The 17,563-nt window shown below is 43.8% G+C and overlaps 1 protein-coding gene across 20 annotated transcripts in view; it reads right to left on the reverse strand.

Moving 5' to 3' along the window:
• LOC143282461 (tyrosine-protein phosphatase non-receptor type 13-like) overlaps positions 1-17,563 on the reverse strand; it is a 590,260-nt gene that overhangs the window by 549,985 nt on the left and 22,712 nt on the right. For all 20 annotated transcript variants that reach the window (XM_076588135.1, XM_076588121.1, XM_076588127.1 and 17 more), the window contains exon 3: positions 1,226-1,404. In XM_076588135.1, coding sequence (XP_076444250.1) covers positions 1,226-1,404 — 179 coding nt within the window. The remainder of the gene's footprint in view (positions 1-1,225; positions 1,405-17,563) is intronic.

Raw genomic sequence — 17,563 nt, forward strand, 5'->3', positions numbered from 1 at the left:
ACACCATGTGACATGTTCCCCTGCCTTAGCAGAAACCGCACTGTGCTTCAAGGATGACTGTGTTGGAGACATGGTCAACAAGTCTGTTCAGTATGACGCGGGTGAAGATCTTGTCAGCGATGCAGAGGAGAGAGATTCCACAGTGGTTATCACAGGATGTTTTTTGACAATAATATATTTCATCAAAAAACAGCATTGCTGGCCACTTGTTACCTCTCGTGTCTGCGTGTGTGTGAGTGTGGGTGTGGCTGCATGTGCGTGTACATGTTATGAATCATGCATACACATTTTGAAAGTAAAAATATAAAAAGAATACCAAATCTAGGGTTGGTGGGGTTGGAGGGCCGGGGGGGGGGGGGGGGGGGGGGGGGGGTATGCGTGTGTCATGCTGATGAGACAATTAATAGGGCTGTGTGCAGCATACATTTGGTACACTGAAAAAGAAACCATGGCAACAAAAGTGGAGTGATGGCCTAGAGGTAACACATCTGCCTAGGAAGCGAGAGAATCTGTGTGCTTGTTCAAATCACGGCTCAGCCGCCAATTATTTTCTCCCCCTCCACTAGACCTTGAGCGGTGGTCTGGACGCTAGTCATTCGGATGAGACGATAAATGGAGGTCCCGTGTGCATCATGCCCTTAGCGCACATAAAAGAACCCACGGCAACAAAAAGGTTGCTCCTGGCAAAATTCTGTAGAAAAATCCACTTCGATAGGAAAAACAATTAAAACTGCAGGCAGAAAATACAAAAAAAATGGGTGATGCTGTTTTGTAGCAACGTGCTCTCCCTGAGGAGAGCACCCTGAATTTCACACAGAGAAATCTGTTGTGATAAAAATACAAATACAAATACAAAAGGGTTGTCTTATGGCAAAATTCTGTTGAAGAAATCCATCTCTGATAGGTACACAAATATAAATGCATGTGCTCCAGGCCTGACAATTAAGTTGGATTATTCAGCTGTCAGGCATCTGCCTAGCAGATGTGGTGTAGCATATACAAATTTGTCTGAATGCAGTGACACCTCCTTGATAAACTGGAAATGAAATTCTGTGTGTGTGTGTGTGTGTGTGTGTGTGTTTGGGTGGGTGGGTGCGTGCTTGTGTGTATGTCTACCTGGTTCTGTAAAGCACATAAAAACGTGATGATAAAAATTCCCTTTTTTTTTCTGTCTTTAAGAAACAAACAAGCCAAGTTAAGTTATGTTTCATCACAAAGTTCTAACCTTCTCTATGGCTGTGTCCGACTGAATGTGAGCAGAGTCAATGCCACACTCAGGTGCCTTGAAGTCACTGCCATCCCAAGTGATGTCCCCAGGTGTCAAACTCACCTGGCCATCCTGACACACAGTTAGTGTCATCGGGCTTATGACGAAAGGTGTTTCATCTTTCTTCCTGGAACCACCTGCACAGTTAGTATATGAATAAAGTTAAATCAACATTTTACTTATACAATGTTGTTTTGTCTTTTTATTGCTTGTTTCTTTGATTTCTTTTTTTGTTTGTTTTTCTTTTTTGTTCTGTTTCTTTGTTGCTGCATTGTCCATGCCGTTTCAGTGGATTCATTCCAGTCACATCCATCCCAAATCTCCATATGGAGCCACCCACACCTAAGCACGTCAACAGGTGCCAAATCCCAAGACAGCTTACCTGTTCTCTTGACAATGCATATCAATACTTTGGGTTAGTAATATATATACATATATATATATGTGCGTGTGTGTGTGTGTGTGTGTGGGTGGGTGGGTGGGTGGGTGCGCACGCGTGCGCAGGTAGTATCACCAGCGCTACCCAAAATGTCTCCCTTCCCCCATCCCTTCACCCCTCTCCACCTTCTCATCTTCCTCCACACTCTCTGCAGTTCATACTTTGAGGCTGGACCTACACCTTCCACTCCTCCCCTCCCCGCCCCCTCTTCCCTTTTCCCCTCTCCCTTCCTATTATTCTGTCTTGGTCATTCATTTGACACCGTTATGGAGCCCCATTGTGTTTGCTGATGATATTACCAATTTGCAACCCATTTCGCTTGGCTTGAAATGAAATGAAATGAAATTATGGTGCTTAGAGCCTCACTGACCACTTAGGCCATCTCAAGGCTATCGCCATGTTAATACCTACTATACAAGGGTAAAAAGAAAACAAACAATAAAAACTAGTCACTACTTTAAGCTTTCCACTCAAATTTTAAAAAACCTTCCATAGTTTAAAACCTTCAAATGTGATTAACCCTTTCGCTGCCAGGAAAATAAAATTTAATTGAAATCTATTTGCCAGGGTTTTTTCCCCAAAAACGGGTATAAATTTTCCAAAAATTCTGGGCTCTTTGTTATTGGAGAAAGACCCATAAAAGTATATATTTTCTGAAAGGTAAATGAATAAAGAATACAAAACACATGTTGTTTTCCCATTTTATATATTTTTACTGACATGCTGTTGTTTTGAAATCAGTGTTTTGTTTTTTGTCACTTTTTCAACTTGTTCACTAGAAACATTAGTCAGGTAATTTGCACAAAAACATCATATTTTCTGGACAAATGGATACATGTATCTGCAAACACAAAATCATACTAGAACAACCACAATATATATATATATATTTTTTTTTTAAGAGATAGATACACAGTACATTGTGACTTCTCCAAGTGATAAGATGGATGTGAGGCCACGCCCCCTCAGTCTCCACCCCCCTCCTCTTCACCCCTCTCACACGGTCACTTGATTCAGTTCTCATCAGACCGCGTTGGCTGCATGCCAAGAATACCGCTCTGCTGCTAGTTCAGTCGTTCTGTCGACTGCTAACTTCTGTACAGCCGGCATCACTCACTGATAGTCGCAACTTGGCCACTCTCTTGATTGCTCCCTTTATTTTCTATCAGATCGTCCTATAAATGTTCATCACTATCTTCTCCTTCGAATTTACGCTTCAATTATTTCTGAGCATCAGCTAAAGAAAGAAATCTTGGTTGATTTAGTTTGTCACGATCGCATGTCTTGAGCACGGCGTCAGTCCGACATTTTGTTAAGCGAGCGAGGAGAGAAGTCAGGCAAACACTTGGACAGTGACCCAACCAAAACGTTCAAATAAAGGACTGCTTCATGACGTAGATGGGGTTTCTAGCTATGAATAGAATCTAGAGAGATTCCCCAGGCTAAAGCTACCACTATTTTTGTCAACGAAGTGAATGCAAACCAGGGAAAAGTCAGAACATTTTGATGACGAGTTATCTCATCATTGTGGCAGCGAAGCATACATGCTTGCCATGACGAGTTATCTCGTCATGCAGGCAGCCTAGGGGTTAAAAATGTTCACTTCTTTCAAGAAGTCCATCAGCGCCCAAGGACAGACATCACGAAACAAGGTCTTCAAAGAAACCGCCGTGTAATGTCTGTGTCTAACGTCATGCAGATCCCAACAGCCAAGGATCACGTGTTTCAGGGTGCGAGACTCATCACAGGGAATACATTGAGGGGCCTCTTCCCCCTTCAACAAGTAAGAAAAAAAAAAGTGTGCCCCGCATGTAGTCTGCACAGCACAGACTCCTCCTTTCTGTTCTTCACCCCCGATGGGAGGGTCACATTTAGGTCTGGACGGATTTGGAACAGCTTGTTGTCCGTCTGGGTGTTCCACTCCTCTTGCCAAAGATCCTTAACATAAGTGTTCACCTTCTGCTTCATGTCTGTGTACGGTACGAAGGATCTCGATAATTCTTTCTTTACAGCGTTCTTGGCCAGCTGGTCTGCCCTTACGTTACCACGAATGCCAACATGTCCAGGAACCCAGGCCAACACAACCTCGTATCCTTTCTTCGTTACGAGAGTAAAAGCTTCGTAGAATTCCAGCAGTTTGGGATGAGTCAGATTCCTGCAGGTGATCGCCTCCAGGGCTGACAAGGAGTGGGAAAAGATCATGAATCTCTTTTGTTTCGAAGAGAGAACCATTTTTACTGCCAGAAATGGTGCAGTCAGTTCCGCAGTCAGATAGGATGTGTTCCATTGAGGGCTGGTCAGGAAAGGTGGGACAGAACGCAGATGCAGCGACTCCGTCCTCGGACTTGGAACCGTCAGTGAAGATTTTTTGGAAAGTGGGAAATTTGTGGCAGAGTTCTGAAAAGTAAGTTCTGTAGGCCAGTGAACTGGTGGAGTCTTTACGGTACGAGGCCAGATCGAATCGGACCTCAGGTGTTTTAAAGGTCCACGTTGGGCTGTCGGGGAACTTGGAAAAGCCTGAGATGCCACCGACATCCAGATCGGCATTTTCTATGTGCAGCTGAATGCGGAGTCCAAGAGGAGGGATGTAGTTTGGGTTGTCTTTAAATTCCTTGTTGAATGGGTTGTTGAATACAACGTCGTAAGCAGGGTTTTTGGGTTCAGAAAACAGTTTCAAGTAATAGTTTAGGGTCAGCTTCAATCTGCGGTTGGAGAGAGGCCATTCCCCCGCCTCTGCGTACAGGCTGTGCACAGGGGTGGTGCGGAATGCACCTAAGTTGAGACAGAGCCCTTGGTGTATAGGGTCCAGCAGGTTCAGGTAAGACGGTCTGGCCGAGCCGTATACTACACTTCCGTAATCCAGTTTGGACCGGACCAGAGCTCTGTAGAGGTGCAAGAGAGTTCTCTTATAAGCACCCCAGTCCATGTGTGCCACAACTCGGATGATGTTCAGGGCTTTTTGACAAGATATTTTCAACTGTTTGATATGGCTGAGGAAGTTCAGCTTCTGATCAAAAACAACCCCTAAAAATTTGGCTTCCTTGACCGCCGGGATGGTGGATTTTCCCAGACACATTTCTGGGTCCAGATAGAATTGACGAAAGTTATGAAAATGAATACACTCAGTTTTGGAGGACGAAAAGGTGAAACCATTCTCCTCTGCCCAACACTGAATTTTGTCCACGCAGAGCTGAAGCCGTCGCTGGATCCTCCAGACAGAATTGACGAAAGTTATGAAAATGAATACACTCAGTTTTGGAGGACGAAAAGGTAAAACCATTCTCCTCTGCCCAACACTGAATTTTGTCCACGCAGAGCTGAAGCCGTTGCTGGATGCTGGCATACATGCTGCCAGTTGCATACAAGGCGAAATCGTCCACAAACAGCGAGTTGTCCGATCCCTTCTGAACCGACTGGACGATGTCATTTATTTTGATGCTGAAGAGAGCCAGCGACAGAATGCTCCCTTGCAGAACACCCAGCTCCTGCTTGTGAATGTCGGACAGGGTGGTGCCGACCCTCACCTGGAATTGTCTGTCTTGCAAGAAGTTGTGGATAAACTGGGGCAGGTGTCCTCGGAAGCCGAGCTTGTGCAGGTCTGAGAGGATTCCAAATTTCCAGGTGGTATCATAAGCTTTCTCTATGTCAAAAAATATGACCACCACATGCTGTTTGACGACAAAGGCATTCCTTACTGTGGTTTCCAGACGAACCAGATGGTCAACGGTAGATCAATGCTTGCAGAAACCGCACTGTTCTTTCTCTAGTTTCCACATCAGTCTACCGTTGACCATCTTCTCCATCAGTCTGCAGATGCAGCTGTTCAATGCTACTGGGCGGTAGTTGGAGGGGTTCGAGGGGTCTTTTCCTGGTTTTGGCACTGGGATTATGAGGGCTTTCCGCCAGGAGGGAGGAAAAAAGCCTGTGATCTAGATGTGGTTGTAAACTTTGAGCAGGGTGTCCAGACAGGTTTCGGGAAGATGTTTTAAAAGTTTATAATGAACCTCTATTCCGGGAGAGGAATCCAGGAGGTCTGAAGGGCAGATTTTAATTCATTCATAGTGAAGGAAAGGTTGTAGCTCTCTGTGTTGCCAGAAGAGAAGTTGCAGGGTGTTTTTTCTTTCAGGTTTTTGGTTTTGAGAAACAGAGCAGATTTGTTGGCATATCTAGAGTTCAGTTCAATTGTGGAGGCTAGCAAATTAGCAACTGCTTTCTTCTCTGTGATCAGAGCGTCTGAGAGCTTGAGATGGTGTAAAGTTGGGCAGATGTCCCCCTGGGATGGGGGTGAAGAGTGCTCATCCGCTTGTTCGTCCTCATCCGAAGACAGGGGCTCCCACTATTGTTCGCAGTCCATCCCCTGCTGGGTGCCATCCCAAGTGGATGTACCCGCTGGGGCGTCCTTTGAGCTGTGGTCAGCCCAGCATGATGAGCTGGGACGATCCTGAGCAAGGACCATGGCCGCAGCTGTTATGTCCTTGACGCCTGAAGCGGGTGGGGAGCGTGTGGACCATAGGTCCAACCATGCTTGGGATGGTGGGTGCCACACCTTCTCAGTAAGGGCATCCCTGGATGCAAGAGGGACCCATGAGTGCATGCTGTGAGGGGACAAACACCCATTCATCTCCCTGTAGGACCGAGGGCTGGGTAGGTGGGAACTGCAGGCTCCCCCAGGCCCCTTGGGAGCGGTCAGTCCTGACAAGGAGGCCATTGTGACTGTGGAGGTCACCTGTGGGTTGACAGAGGCCCAATTTGTGGACTGAGTGGCAATACTGGTCGAGGAGCTCAACCTGACTGACAAGAAGTCGATCCCACTTGTCAGAGCTGTGTGTGTCACCCTGTGAGATGTGCTGGATTGGGTCCGGTGGGGAGCAGACAAGGGGTTGGCCCCTGGTCCTCCCGGCAACCCAGCGTGCACCATACGTGCGCCCCAGTACGGGTAGAATGGGGGTAACACCCCTGGGCACCAGCCATCCTGTAACCCCAACCCCAAGGGTCACTAGCGCCTTGACCTCCATGAAGAAAAACCTGGCCAAGTCGGAGGGAGGTCAGGTCCGACTTGGGTGTCAGTCCCACCACAAGATGAGCGGGCTGACTGCCCAGAACCACCTGACATGCACGGGCCTCCCCCAGCAGGGGAGACCGGCCGGATAGCGGGAAGACCTTGAGAGCAGGTAGCCACACACCCCAAATCCCCTCCCGCGGGGAGACTGGGGTGGCTTGGTCCAGGGTGGGCGAAGTAGAGGTCCCCCCCTCCCTCCGGAACCAAAATTTTCTCCCCCCTAGAAGGAGGTGGGGGAGGGGGGTCGGCAGAGGAGGGGGAACAGCAATGGGGCCCCTGAGGGCCTGTCTCCAAGTGGGGACCTGGGTAACGGCCGGGGGTGGCCTCCACTTGGGAGTTCACGCCTAGCCTTGAGTCCCCACCACCAAGAAGAGGACTTGCCACTCCCCCTTTTCACTGCCTCGCGCTGGGACACCTTGGGACGCAACACTCGTACCCCTTTCCCCCCCGGTCCCCTTCATGACCATTTTACTGGTATGAGTGTCGCCTCCGCGATCAGCATCTAAAGACGCATCGCTGTGGTCCCTATCAGGAGGAATCATGAGCTCCAGGCCTGGGAGAGTCTCTTGCCGGGTCTCGATCCCAGCATCATGATTCCTGCCGTCATGGGATGGCATACGAGGCATGGTACCTGCGCTTAGGCATCCAGCGAAAATCCGATCCCCAACAGAGAAAGGAAAGACAGGATCAACTTAGAGGCAGAGAAAAACAAACGATTTGAGGGGGCCCAGTCAAATCGAGTACACAGAATGTAAGAATACAATAAACACAAGCTGCATGCAGCAAAATCAGGCCAAATGAATACGCTTAATAGCAAAAAAAGCGTAAGACGAGACAGAGCATAAACCTGACAAGATGGCGTGGACAGCCTTGGCCAAAGGAATGATTCAGCGCTGATAACTTTTAGAGGCATTTGATTGGCTAAGAGCGAACCGGGCAAGACAGGTCATCTTTTCACTGTTAGCCACGTGAAATTTGGCCAAGCAGAGTAAACCGATAGGCCTAGTTTGCATCAGTTTGACATGGTATAGTATATGACACCAAATGGAAATTACCTCTCTGGAAAGAAAGCAGCAGACACTTCATAGACGTCTATGAAAACATCAGCAATCTGGAAATCCCTCCTGAACATAGAGCTGCAGTGCACAGGGCCCAAGGTGAACTTCATAAGAAAGAGTCCCAAGAGGAAGTCATGACCACAGCTTTCACAAAGAGCTGGAGGAAGCGTTGCAGAGCTTCAACCTGAAGAAGTCACCTGGACCAGACGGAATCACAAATGAAATAATTCTGCATCTTGGGATGAAGAGCAAGGCAGTCCTTCTAACAATCTTCAACTCCAGCTGGAAGATAGGATCAGTACCACAGTGTTGGAGGGAAGCAGACATGATCCCCATTCACAAAAAGGGAAAGGACAAGTCGAAGGCTGACAGCTACAGACCCATCAGCCTTACAAGCTGCTTAGGAAACCTGATGGTGAGACTTGTCAACACTAGGCTTGTCTGGCAACTTGAGAAGTATCAGCTGCTGAGCCCTGAACAGGCAGGCTTCCGCCAACACAGATCAACAGAAGACCAGATAACATTCATCACTCAAAGCATTGAGGACACATTCCAAGAAAAGAAGTACACTTGCTGTCTGGATTGACATGGAGAAGGCGTTCGACAAAGTCTGGAAGGACAGACTCAGGCTCAAACTACGGCGATGTGGTATGTGTGGGAGGATGTACACCTGGATCAGCCAGTACCTACACAACCGCCAAGCCTGAGTCAAGATTCAGGGCCAGAAGAGCAAGAAGAAGGTGTTGAGACAGGGAGTACCACAAGGAGGAGTCCTTTCGCCAACGCTGTTCCTCATCTTCATAGATGACATCGTCAGAGAACTGCCAAGAGGGGTCAGAGGAGCGATCTACGCAGATGACCTGGTACTCTGAAGAGTACACCACTACAGCACAGGAACGCCTCCAGACTGCGCTCTCAACAAGATCAGCAACTGGACCAAGGAATGGCTTGTCTCTGTCAACTCAAGCAAAACAACCTACACAGTCTTCAGCCTATCCAGCAAGAAGCAAGAGGCAAAGTTGACACTGAACAACCAAAGGCTTGCAGAGGAACCCACACCTACCTACCTGGGAGTGACCTTTGACCGCAGGCTCACTTGGAAACAGCAGATCACCAGATGCTGTAGCAGGTCCAAGCTGCGACTGGCAATCATGAAGAAACTTACAGGGATGGACTGGGGGGCTGATGAACATATCCTAAAGAGACTCTATACGGGGAGAGTCCGACCTGTTGTTGAGTACGGGACATCAGCATGGGCATCAGCTGCAAAGTCTAACCTCGACCATCTCAACAAGATACAGAACCAAGCTCAGTGTGTCATAACTGGCGCCATGAGATCCAACCCAATCCTGAAGATGGAGGAGACCACTGGGCTACAGTCATTGGAGGACAGAAGGGACACAAAGATCCTCATCCAGGCAGCAAAATTCAAACGCCTTGAAAACCTTCCAATGAACAACAGAATGAGCAGACCCACCAAGAGCTGGCTGAAAAGAGGCAGCTTCATCCACTAGTCAAGATGCATTGAAAGACAAACCCCAGTTTTGATGGAGCACGAGGCAAAGCCTATCCTGGCAAATGTCACCCACCCATCTTGGAAGAGGCGGGTGTTCCCAACAGTCGTCACCAGCATTCCTGGAGTGGAGAAGAGAGGAACACAGTCAGACACCCAAAGGAAGGCCCTGGCCAAGGGGTACATCTGCAACCAGTACCCCCAGGAAGACTGGACCCATGTCTTTACAAATGGCTCTGCCACAGAAGCAACGAGGGATGGTGGAGCTGGAATATTCCTCTGATACAAAGACGGAGATGAAGAAATTGCAATCCCAACAGGAAAATACTCCACCAACTTCCAAGCTGAGCAAAAAGCCCTCTGTGAGGCAGCCACAACAGTCTTGCAGAACTCCACAAGAACAACAGGGCAGGTGGTGGTGTTCTCAGACGCTCTCTCCATGCTCCAAGGCCTCAAGAATTCCCGCTGCAAAGAACAGAACCATCTCACTTCAGCCCTTGCTGCCCTGAGTGCCAGAGTGGAGAAAGTGGTGATACAATGGGTACCAGCACACTGTGGCATCAGAGGCAACGAAAAAGCGGACATTATGGCAAAAGACGGTGCACAGAGGGAGCAGGCCAACAAACTGGTGTCATATGATGAAATCAAGACAATCATCAAGGCACAGCAAGGAATAAAGTGGCACCTCCAGCACCCCAAATATAACCCAGAAGACAGATACCATTTGCTGGAACGACGGAAACAGGTCAAGATCTTCCACCTGAGAACTGGACAAAACCACCTGCTCCACCCCATGCACACAAACTTTGGCATTGGACAGAGTGGAGAGTGCCCTTGTGGTGAGGGACCAATGACAACCGACCACATGCTTCAAGACTGTACAACGCATGCAGCATCCAGGAGGAAGTACTGGCCAACACCAACAGCAGTGTAAGCCAAGCTGTACGGCACCCTGGAGGAGCTGCGATGGACGGCAGCCTTCATCGAGGACACCGAGCTGCTCATCTAACAGGAGGCGAACGAGGAAGAAGAAAGAAGAAAATAGATATTAAAGCGCAAACAAATACACATAAATGTACATGAGCCCCGACACACACACACACACACACCATCTCCCAAATTACCCTGCACTCCTCCTACGCCCCCCCACCTCCTCCACACACTCATTCCTAGGCTATGTATCGCAGCTTCCATGGCACACACACACACACAGACACACGCCCACGCGCACGCGCACACTTACTTATACAAGCACACACACATACGCCCATATCCCCAACCCCAACCCCCACCCACACATATACAAATATATATATGCATACTTAACACATGATAGCCACTGTCTCCACTGATGCAACCAAAACACTTGCGAGGACTTTTTTCCCTCAAGATTGGATTACCACAATTCTCTTTTGGCTGGCCCTCCCAAACATCTGTTAAGACTTGAAGTAATTCAGAATAACACAACTAGACTCATTTGCAGAGCTCTAAATCTTACCAAGTTTCTCCTCTCCTTCAGTCTCTCCACTGGTTGCCTGCCATCTATCGAAAATACTACATGTTATCCACTGACTTTTTCTGCAGTCAGTGGGTTTGGCCCAGATTATCTTTCTGAACTCCTCCATATCTATTCTCCGTCTTCCTCTGATACTCGACTTCTCAGGATACATCACGTCAGGAACAAAGACCTACAGACACAGATTATTCTTTTCAATCCCCAAAAGACGTGGAACAGACTTCCTGATAACCTCTGACACTGTCACCTCTTTCAAATCTGGCCTAAAAATTCACCTCTTCCCTCAGTGGTAACTTTTTGTCCATCCAAATAGTATATATACTCCTGTGCCCATGGTGTTCTTCACTATTTGTGTATTTCTTGACTACTTGTGCATACATATGTACGTGTACACATATGCATGTATGTGTACAAATGTATGTGTGTGTGTGTGTGTGTGTGTGTGCTCATATGTATGTGCGTGCGCACGCGCATGCGTGCACGTGTTTGTGTGTTTTCGTATGTATGTGTGTGCGTGAAGCAACTGAGGGTTCAAATGAGGGACCCGAGCAGGCTGTCCCAGCAGATGTCATCTGACTTCAAGTTCCAGAGGAGGGACATGTCAGACAGAACAGGAGGTCCAGGTACCAAGGCTGGACCAGCCATTTGGGCACAATAAGAATGAACTGGAGGTTTTTCAATCTGGCCTTCCAGACCACCTGGGACAGGACTGGAAAGGAAGGAAACATGTAGGAAATCAGGTTGCTCCAGTCTAGAGACACAGCATCCACAGCCCCAGTTTCCAGATCTGAGATCGGTGAGACATAAATCAGGAGTCTCTTGTTTAACTTTGTGGCAAAGAGGTCCACCACTGGTCAAAACCACAAAATCCTACACCCCCTGAAGGATGTCTTTGTCTTGGATCCACTCTGTGGACCTGCACTGGCCAAAATGTTGGCATTGCACGTTATTTGTCTCGCTGGGAGCACAATGCCCTTGTCATGGCACCAACAAATGTGTTTGTGAAAAATGGATATACACACAATCATACGTCCGTACACATTCTTGGACAGAAGGCAAACCAAAACACCTACTCACCCATCAGCCCACCAACACACACATGCGCATGCTCACACAAACACGCGCACGCAAACGCGCACACACGCGCGCGCGCACACACACACACACTTTCAAATTCAGACGTTCAAAGTCAGCAAACGTTGTAACTATGTTCTTTAACGATTCATGAATCAAAGCCCTTTTTGAATCTTCATTGTGTATGTCGCTGTTTTGATCACGGCAATTCATTCATACTTTTTAGTTGTTTATTATTATGATTTGTTTTTTTCATTTCTTATCCTTAGTATTATTTCTTATTTTGTTTATTTATTTTATTTATTTTATTTATTTATTTATTTATTTTTAGTCTTGACAGCTGTTGTTGCCAAATGGAACACGTATATTGTCTCTTCTTTTCTTTCTTTTTTTTGCTTTTTTTCTCCCCTCCCCCCACCCCCGCCCCCAACAACATGCTAATTATGTATGGAAATTATAATACATTTGAAATTGTACGCCTATGGTTGGAATTATGCCATGCATCTTGTTACTTTGCCTTTATGGGTATCAGCCTGTCGATTTACACACTGAACGGTTGATTGATCGATTGGCTGGTTCACATGTTAAAAGTGTGCATTGTTTTTTGACAGGTTCAAGTGCTAAAAATGTGCGTTGTTTTTTTCTAGTTATCTATTATTGTCATTATTAGTATTATATTTTTTTGCTTTGAGTAAATAACTCAACATAATCCTTTGCGCACACGAAGAGTCTGAAACACACACACACACACACACACACACACACACACACACACACACACACACAGGGTTGTTTCTGTTACAACGGAAGTCACGAATGGCAAAAAGAAATGTGTCTACTCGTTCCCCTCTCAAAACACTTCACCCATCTTCCCACCAGTACACACACACATACCCACGCCCACACATGCGCCCACACACGCATGCACGCACGCACATGCACACCCCCGCTCCACATACATACACACGGTTTCATATTCAGACATTATCTATTATTGTCTCTCGTGAATATTAATTTTTTTTCTTTTGCTCTCCTTATTGAGAGACTGCTTTTTGAAGTTAACTGAAATCGTGCTTTTTTTCGCCTGTCCGATTTGTGTGTCGGGTTGAGTTTGGCTTTTTGCGATGAGTCAGTCTTTTGTGTTGTGAATCACTGTGCATGACCTATTCGATTTGTGATGGTTGTGCTTGGGTGTTGTGAATCTTGGAGCAGGTCGGGTCGCAGGTGTGGCCTGCCTTTGCTCATGCTCTTGAGATATATGCTTAGCTGATTATGTATGTTTTCGTTCCCGCTACACGCACGCATACACACACACTCACACACACTCACTCACACGTACACACACACGTACACACACACACACACACACACACGTTCGCGCGAACTTGTACACAAAGGTGACTGCAGGCGAAGTGAGTAAGGTTGTGTTGCACGTGCTCCAGGTTCCCTTGATGGTTCGGGATCTCCGAGTGAGTTAAAAAATCAGAGCATACTGGCACGAATGTTATGTGAATATTGTCTTAGTTGTTTTGAGTTTTGCTAATTTGTTAAAAAAAAAAAAAATCTGAAAAGAGAGAGAAAAAGAGAAGACAAAATCGCTCGCACGATTTTTACAAGTTTTGTACACACACGCGCGTTGACTTACATACACGCGCGCACACACACACACACACACACACACACAACTTGTAAAAAATACTTTCCACGAGAATGGGAAGGAGTTTCGTGAAATCAAAAGTTGTGCGATGTTGTGTTCCCTGATCGCCAAGGATGGTCAGAGGAAAACAGGTGTCTGTTTTTGGGGGGTTTTTTGTTTGTTTTTGTTTACTTGTTTGTTTTTCTTCTTTGCCAATGTATGTGTATTTTTGTGTGAACGGAAAATATTTTGTCTTGTTTCTTTCTTTTTCATATATTTCATTTGACTTTCGCCAAATATTTGAGTGTCTGATGCTTCAGTTTGTAAAGAACAAGGAATTTATTATCGTTCTTGTTCTTTTTTCATTTCTTAGATTAGAAAAAATGGTACAGGTGGAAAACTTTGTTTCTGAAATATTAATGGTGCAATATGTGTGGTCCAATATACAATTCACTCATGAATAGTCTAAAAATATCATCCTTAAACTGCCAGGGGCTAGGTGCTTTTCAAAAAAGGAAAGATGTTTTACAATACTTAAGGCAAAAACAATATTTAGTCTATTTTTTACAAGATACACAATTTACAAAAAAGATGGAGAGACAAATAAGGGCTGAATGGGGTTATTAATGTGTTTTTTCATCTAATAATTCTAGGTCACGAGGAGTAGCTATCTTGCTGAATAACAACTTTCAGTTCAAAATTTAAAAAACCATTACAGATACTCATGGTAATTATATCATTTTGGTCTTAAACATATTTGATATTGAAATTCTATTGGTAAACCTTTATGGCCCTAACAGAGATGACCCTATATTTTTTGAAGAAATTCAGAAAAAAGTTGAAGAGCAAGAAATTTCTAACGTCATAATGGGAGGGGATTGGAATTTAGTAATGAATCCCAACGTAGACTACCACAATTATAAGCATGTGAATAATCGGGGAGCACAAGAAAGAGTTTTAAAGATGATAGATGACTTACAGTTAGTAGATATATGGAGGGAACTCAATACTGAAGTCTTAAGATACACTTGGAGGAGACCAACTCCCTTACAACAAAGCCGTCTTGACTTCTTCTTGATCTCAGATAACCTGGTTACTGATGTTAAAGACGCTGATATTTTGTACAGTTATAGAAGTGACCACTCTTTAGTCAAAGTTGACTTAGTATTTAATACAGAACCCAAAAGAAAACCTTTTTGGAAATTTAACTCATCTTTACTTAGAGACAGTGATTATATTAAGTTAGTGAAAGAAACAATAGAGAAAATAAAGGAACAGTATGCAGTATTACCTTACACACGAGAAAGTATATGTAATATCCCGAATGATGAAATTCAGTTTACTATAAGCAGCCAGCTCTTTTTAGATGTGTTGATAATGGAGATAAGAGCAAAAACTATAACTTTTGGAATAAGAAAGAAAAAGCAACAAATAAAAAAAGAGGAAATGTTAGAAGAGGAAATACGACGACTCGAAAAGGAAGTTCGGTCGTATAATATAATTAGAGAATTGCAGGAGAAGACGGAAGAGCTCATACAGTTAAGGAAATTGAAAATGGAAGGGATAGCTTTAAGATCTAAAGCAAGATGGGCATCTCAGGGTGAAAAAGTAAGTAAATATTTTTGTAATCTTGAAAAACATCACTTTATCAGCAAACACATGTTAAAGTTATTTACAGATCAAGGTAATATACTGACAGAAACAGATGAAATACTAAAGGCGACAAGACATTATTATGAAGACCTATACAAAGAACAGAATGTAAAAGATTTAGATATTAGTGATTATGTAAACAACTTACCCAGACTTGATGAGACAGAATCAAAACAACTAGAAGGATTAATTACAAGACAAGAAGCCACAGATGCTATCAGACGAATGCAAAACGACAAGAGTCCAGGTACAGATGGAATGACTGTAAATTTTTTCAATTTTTTTGGAAGGACATTAGTGACTTTGTTGTGAGATCACTGAATGAAGGATTTATAAGTGGAGAAATGTCAACAACACAGAAAGAAGGATTAATTACATGCCTGCCAAAAGGGGATAAACCAAGGGAATACTTAAAAAACTGGAGGCCTATATCTTTGTTAAACGTTATTTATAAGACAGGATCAGCATGCATAGCTAGCTAGTAGAATGAAGTCAGTCCTGCCTAAGTTAATAAATGAAGATCAGACAGGTTTCATTCCAGGTAGATACATTGGTGATAACTTAAGAATACTATATGACATCATGCATTACTTAGAAAAAGAAGACATTTCAGGCTTACTAGTTTCAATAGACTTTGAAAAGGCATTTGATTCGGTAAACTGGGTATATATGAACAAGGTCTTAAACGCTTTTGGATTTGGAGAAGATATATGTAAATGGGTAAGCACTTTTTATAGAAATATAAAGTCATATGTCATAGTAAATGGTAAGGTATCCCAGAGTTTCAGAGTACAAAGGGGGTGCCGCCAGGGAGACCCGATTTCGCCATACCTCTTTGTATTGTGCTCTGAGATTCTGGCATGCAAGATAAGGGAAGATGAGGGTATTAAAGGCATTAGCATATTGAACACCGAATTTAAAATCTGTCAGTTTGCTAACGACACAACATTTACGTTAGAGGGAGATAAAGAATCGTATGAGAAATTATTCGAAACACTAGATTTGAAGAATTTTCAGGTCTGAAGTTAAATTATGATAAAACGCTAAATGTTTGGTTAGGGTATATGAGAAATTTGAAAAGGAAGTATCTCCCAGAAAAGAATATGAAATGGAACCCCCCCAAATTCAAGATTTTAGGTATATGGTTTTTAAACGATCTATCAAAAATAACTGAAGTGAACACAAGGGACAAATTAATAGAAGCAAAAAAATTATTCAAGATTTGGTCAAAACGTATATGCACACCCCTCGGTAGAATTGCTATTCTCAAATCTCTCATACTTTCAAAGCTAATATACTTATGGATTCTTCTTCCAAACCCTCCAGACAAAGAAATAAAAGAATTACAGAGACTATGCTATGAATTCGTATGGGATAAAAAGCCTGATAAAATTAAAAGAAAATACTTAATACATAATGTTGCAAATGGAGGAATAGGTATACCAGACATAAAAAAGTTTATACATGCTCTTAAGATAACATGGATAAGGAAATTATACACAGGAACACCAAAGTGGAAGAGAATCTTACTTATAAAATGCCAAGAAATTAACTCACTACATCTTTATGGGTCAAAAAAGTTTCTGACTATCGAATGTAACCAATTTTGGAAAGATGTTTTTCAGGCATACACAAATTTTACGAAACAAACAGAATTAAAAAAGCCACACGAGGTACTTGCAGAGCCCCTCTTTTATAACGACAAATTTAGAGTTGGTAACAATACAATCCACTACAAATGTTGGACAAATAAGAATATATATCTGGTTAGAGATGTTGTTGATGAGAATGGGTGCTTCCTTAGTTACACATGCTTTACAGAAAAATATAATATTAATGTAAATTATTTAGTGTATATGGGATTGATACATTCGATAAAAAGTTAATTACACATAATATTTATCTAAGTGATAAAACCTGTAATGAACAATCGAAAGCACTACACTTAATATCCTCTACTATGAAAGGCTCGCAAATATATTATGATATACTTCTTGAACCACTCTTTATTTACAATATAAGTTCTTTTGTTAAGTGGGAGCAAAAATTAGATATCATCGTTAATTGGGTAACCACCATGAAGCAAATAAGAAAAGTAAAAGAGATAAAATTAAAGTGGTTTCAAATTAGAATTCGTCACAACATTTTAGTTACAAACAAAATTCTGATGAAAATGGGTATTACAAACAGTGACAAGTGCAATTTCTGTAAAAATGAAATAGATTCAGTACAACATTATCTATGGTTTTGCAAGTTCTCTCAATTGTTTTGGAAGGAATTAGAGAACGTCTTGCTCAAACGTTAAGTTAAACATAGAATTAGTTCTATTTGGAAATGATGAAATTACA

This window comes from Babylonia areolata, chromosome 1 (assembly GCF_041734735.1).
Source record: "Babylonia areolata isolate BAREFJ2019XMU chromosome 1, ASM4173473v1, whole genome shotgun sequence".
In the NCBI taxonomy this organism is placed as follows: Eukaryota; Metazoa; Mollusca; class Gastropoda; order Neogastropoda; family Buccinidae; genus Babylonia; species Babylonia areolata.